This window comes from Grammomys surdaster, unplaced genomic scaffold (assembly GCF_004785775.1).
Source record: "Grammomys surdaster isolate TR1022 unplaced genomic scaffold, NIH_TR_1.0 123465, whole genome shotgun sequence".
Lineage (NCBI taxonomy): Eukaryota > Metazoa > Chordata > Mammalia > Rodentia > Muridae > Grammomys > Grammomys surdaster.
In genome coordinates this window covers 19,730-24,608 of record NW_021618704.1, presented here as the reverse complement: position 1 = coordinate 24,608, position 4,879 = coordinate 19,730, and the positions used below count along the sequence as shown (strand labels likewise).

Here is a 4,879-nt window from a genome sequence, read left to right as displayed (position 1 = left end):
TAGCTTTTCCCATTATACCTCATGACAAGCGCTAGTCAAATTAGGGTAGCTTGGAGACTGCCCAGCAAAGGTCTAAGTTTTAAAACATTAAAAATCCCCTGTATCAATAGTTAGGTTGCTGGTAGGTCAAAAATAGCCCCACTATGACAAGACAAAAGAGAAATGAAAATGGAGAAAGTTAGTGAATATATACAAAATATATGACTTACTTGAAAGACATTCTATTATAAAACTTGCATAAAAATGAGTACATATTAATAAAGAATTTGAAGAAGCAGCAACATTGTACAAAGGACAAAGGCACTTGCCACCAAGTCTAGTGTCAGACCTGAGACCCCAGAAGCCACTTGGCAAAAACAAAATCAACTCCTAGTTGTCCTCTGACCTCCACAAAATGGCACTGAACATATTCATCTGCAGGTGTTCACACAAACACATACACACACACACACATACACACACACACAAAGATGCACACATGTATATAAAGATAATTTAAAATAAAAAGAGTACAAATAAGATTCATAAAAGGAAAAATCAGAAAAACAGATATTAAGGAAGTAAGAAAACCCTCTAGAAACTATAAAAAACAAGAAACAATTTTTTCTATACACTCCTAAACAAACAATTTACCAATATTACCAATTCAGCCCATAGGGTCTTACATTAGATACCAAATTTATAGAAGTATAAAAAGGTAAATCCCTCATGTTCCATCAGCATTGTTAGTGGTAAGTTGTTACAGAAGGAATAGAAAAATAATACTGTGTGTTTTTCTTCATTTTGCTGTATAGAATTTTTATACAATAAGACATAAGAGGCTTTGAACACATTAGTTTTTACTGGGCTCTGTAAACATTTTTGTCAGTTTTTCAGGCATGAAAGGTCTAAGGCAGAAGGGAGAAGTGTGCATGCCCAGGGCTGTGTGGTGTACACATCTGTTTAAAACTTTCAAGGAGGTTTGTGTAGGAGGCTGAAGCACTGTGGGTGGAGTATTATAACTCTGTTGACAGTAATAATATGCCAGATCTTCAGCCTGCACACTGCTGATGGTCAGAGTGAAATCTGTCCCAGATCCACTGCCTATGAAGCGATCAGGGACCCCAGATGCTCTAGTGGATGCATAGTAGATTAGCAGTTTAGGAGACTGCCCTGGTTTCTGCTGGTACCAGGCCATGTAGTTCTTCTGGTCTTCACTCCATAAAAGACTCTGACTGGACTTGCAGCTCATAGTGACCTTCTCTCTTGCTGATACAGCCAGGGAAGATGGAGACTGAGTCATCACAATGTCCCCACAGGTACCTGAAATAATGTATAGGCAGTGAAAATGCATACATACACAAACATAGATTATAATAACAGGTGTACTTTATCATTTATCATGTACTTATAATGTCATAATGTAAGAACATTATTATTAAGAAACATTAAACACTGACACATATTGCCAATTTCTTATTACAAAGATAAAACTTTGAAAACATTTTAATACTTTAAATTTCTTACCAGATACCCAGAGCAGCAGGAACATGAGGACCTGGGTCTGTGATTCCATCTTGTTCCCCCTGCCTATCTGATGCAGTTCAGTCACAATGAAAAGGCCTGCTTTATAAATTCTGAGCAGCTGGGCTGGGCTGGAGGAAACCATGCAAAGCAGACAGAAAATGAAGAACAAATACCTGGACAGTGTGTGAGTGAGTGCCTGGGGTCAATCGACAGACAAAAATGCTCTAAGAGAAAGCATAAAAAACACTAAAGGTAATTGGCTACTCATCACCAACAGAAATCCATTACGGGATCTAGTAGGTTTGAGTGAAAATAAAAGACATATTTAAATCAGTTGACTTTTTTGAAACTTTAGGAGAGCTATCTCAGATTGATCATTCTAGAAAACATGATAAGATATGCTGAGAAAAAATCACAAGAATATAAGAAAGACATAGTAAAAAAATGTTTCAAAAAAGATAGTAATGAATATATGTCATTAATGTGATACAAGACAATTCATGTTGTTGATATCCAAAGCGATTAATTTGTCTGATGTTAATGTACTAAAATTAAATCAGAATATTATTGAAATTAAATATACATTTAATCAATATGCATTTTCTTCTATTTTTCATTAAATATATCATTTTACACAGAAACTCTTCAAGTATAAAACATTAAATGATTTCTTATAAGCATGTTTATATCTCATTTATAAACTCCTGGCATACCAACATAACAGAGAGATGATTTGTGGCTTAAGAAAGCTCCCAATCTCTGGTATTGGCAGGCCTGGTAGTCCCTGAGGGCAGGACTCCAGTGATACAGGTAAAACTGGTAATCTTCTGATGGCAGCAGGCCACTGAGATTGCAGGTAGAGCTCTTTATCCTAAGTGGTAGCAAGTTTCCAGGGATACAGGTAGAGCTTTTAGTCACTGATGGCTTCAGGTCTCTGGATGATCTGGGTTGCAGCAGGTCTCCAGGGATAGAAGCAAAGCTGGTAGTCCCTGAAGGCTGCAGACATCCAGGATTGCTGGTCAAGGTGTGGATCAAAAAATTGAACACAGAGGATGGGGCAACCCTCACAGCTCCTGGGCTTGCTGGAGGAGAAGGCATGTCCTGGATAGCGTCAGGACTCCAGAGAAGCAGGCAGAGCTGTGCCTTGGGACATGAAGCGGAGACAGGATAGGAGGAACTCCGTGCTGGGTTGTCTTGGAGGGGCTAACATGCAGGCAATTGAGTTAGTACTCTCACCTGGTGGTCCTTGATAGCTGCAGACCTCCAGGATTGCAGTTGGCTGTGTATACCTGAAGATGGAACACAGCAGGGAAATGTCAGAACTCACAGCTGCTGGGCGTGTTGGAGGACCCAGCAGGCTGAATATGGGGAGGAGAATAGGAGGTGCAGGGGAGCCTAGCATAACTGTCCTCTGAGAGGTTACACCCAGTAGCTGGTCAAAACAGATGTGGAGACCAAACATCAGAAAAAATTCAAAGATCCTTGTGAAAGGGTTAGGAGAAGGATTGAGGAACCCAGAGAGGATGGGGACTTCCTAAGAAGATCAACAGAATCAAATAACCTGAGCCCTTGGTGGACTCTTAGAGACTGAACAGCCAACCAATCAGAATTCAGGGACTGTACCTAGACCCTTCCGGCCCACCCCCTGCACATATGTAGCAGATATGAAACTTGGTATTCATTTGAATCCCCCAACAACTGGAGCAAGACTTTTCCATGACTCTGTTGCCTGACTGTGGACCGTGTTCTCCTAACTAGGCTGCCTTGTCTAGCCTCAGTGGGAGAGGTTGTGCCTTGTTCTGCAGTGACTTGATGTGCCATAGTGGGTTGGTACACAGGAAGTTGTGGGGACCTCCCCTTTCTCAGAGAAAAAAGGGAGGAGGATACGGGGGAAGAAGTTGTGTAAGGTGGACTCAGGGAGGAAAAAGGTCTGTGATTGGAATGTAACTTGAATTAATTAATTAATTAATTAATTAACAAAATATTTCCCAATCTCAAACTGAAGAATATACCAGATGAGCAACAACTGCCATCAGTGTCTAACACGTTATCATCTGATCTTAATCCTCACTAAACTTTATACTTCACTTTGTGACAGCTGCAGTGAGTTCAGACTGTGCTCTCATGTCATTTATTGCTGCTCATTCCGATTGGACATGTGGAGACAGGGGTCTCACAAATCCAAAGACTCCTGCAGTTAAACATAGGCTTCTCACAGAATGTAAGGGAAGAGAATAGGAACTGAGCAGGTAAATTTTCCATGTTCTTTTATGTATAATAAATAAAAAAGCCTGACAGTCTTAGTCACTGCTTTTCTCACAAATCTGTTTTCCACAATGTCCCAGTGCATTTGATTCCTTGGGCTGTGGTTTAAAATGCACTACAAACCAGCTGACTCAAAATAACAGAGATGAATTTCTTGCCAGCTTTGGAGCCAGGAAATTTGAAGTAGATTATTTTGAGCTCCTGTGACACAGAAGCCTCTTCCATGGATCCACTATGCCTGGAGGCTTAGGGAAAGTCAGACTGAGATGCAAAATATACTGAAACAATATAAGGCTGAACTTGGCTTTGCTGTTGAATTACATATCTTTTACTCTCTGGATGAATGGCTCTAGCTACCCAATATCAGTGACAAGAAATAGTAGACATTGGAGGATTATCTATAATTCAGATAAAATATTAACATAATAGTATTTTTTGAAAAGATATACATGGTAGGGTACACTTGGAATTTGATCATTTAAGATGCTGACACATGGAAATTTCCATGGCTTCAGGGCAGATTGAGATACAAAGCTCGTTTTAACATAGCCTGTGATACACAAAAAGATTCCATATTTAAAAATAAATAAATAAAACTAGTCCATTCTGAATTAATGTTTTTTAAAATATATGATTATATGGCTCAGCAATTACTAGCACCTTCAGCTCTTTCATAGGATTCCATCTTATTTCTCAGCTCCCATATCTGGAGCCTCAGCACCACCACTAACTCCAGTTCCAAAAGACCCCGGGCCCTCTTATGGCCCATGGAGTAAGTAACACACACTCATGTGGCATACACAGAAAGAGGTTTACATAAGGACATAAATAAAAAACTTACATCTTCAAAAAGAATGCTTGATTATACATATGATATGAACACATATATATTATATAAACATATTTATATGTAAAGCATAAATATCTCAGGAATGTGAAGTTAATGTCGATTTCTTTTAAGTGAATATAAATTGTTCATACTCTATTATCTGATCAGAGTGTCCCTTCTTCAGCTCCTCTCACAACCTTCCCACCTTCCCAATCATCCATTTCTACACCTTCTTTTTCCTTCTTTTTAGAAAAAAAAGACTGGTGTGTGTGTGTGTGT

At 39.1% G+C, this 4,879-nt stretch overlaps 1 gene segment (V, D, J or C); it reads right to left on the bottom strand.

The window, feature by feature from the left end:
* Positions 1 to 832: 832 nt before the first annotated feature.
* LOC114636300 lies at positions 833 to 1,663 on the bottom strand. The segment is given in 2 exon segments: positions 833 to 1,302; positions 1,507 to 1,663. Coding segments are annotated over 2 exon segments (612 nt in total).
* Positions 1,664 to 4,879: the final 3,216 nt, after the last annotated feature.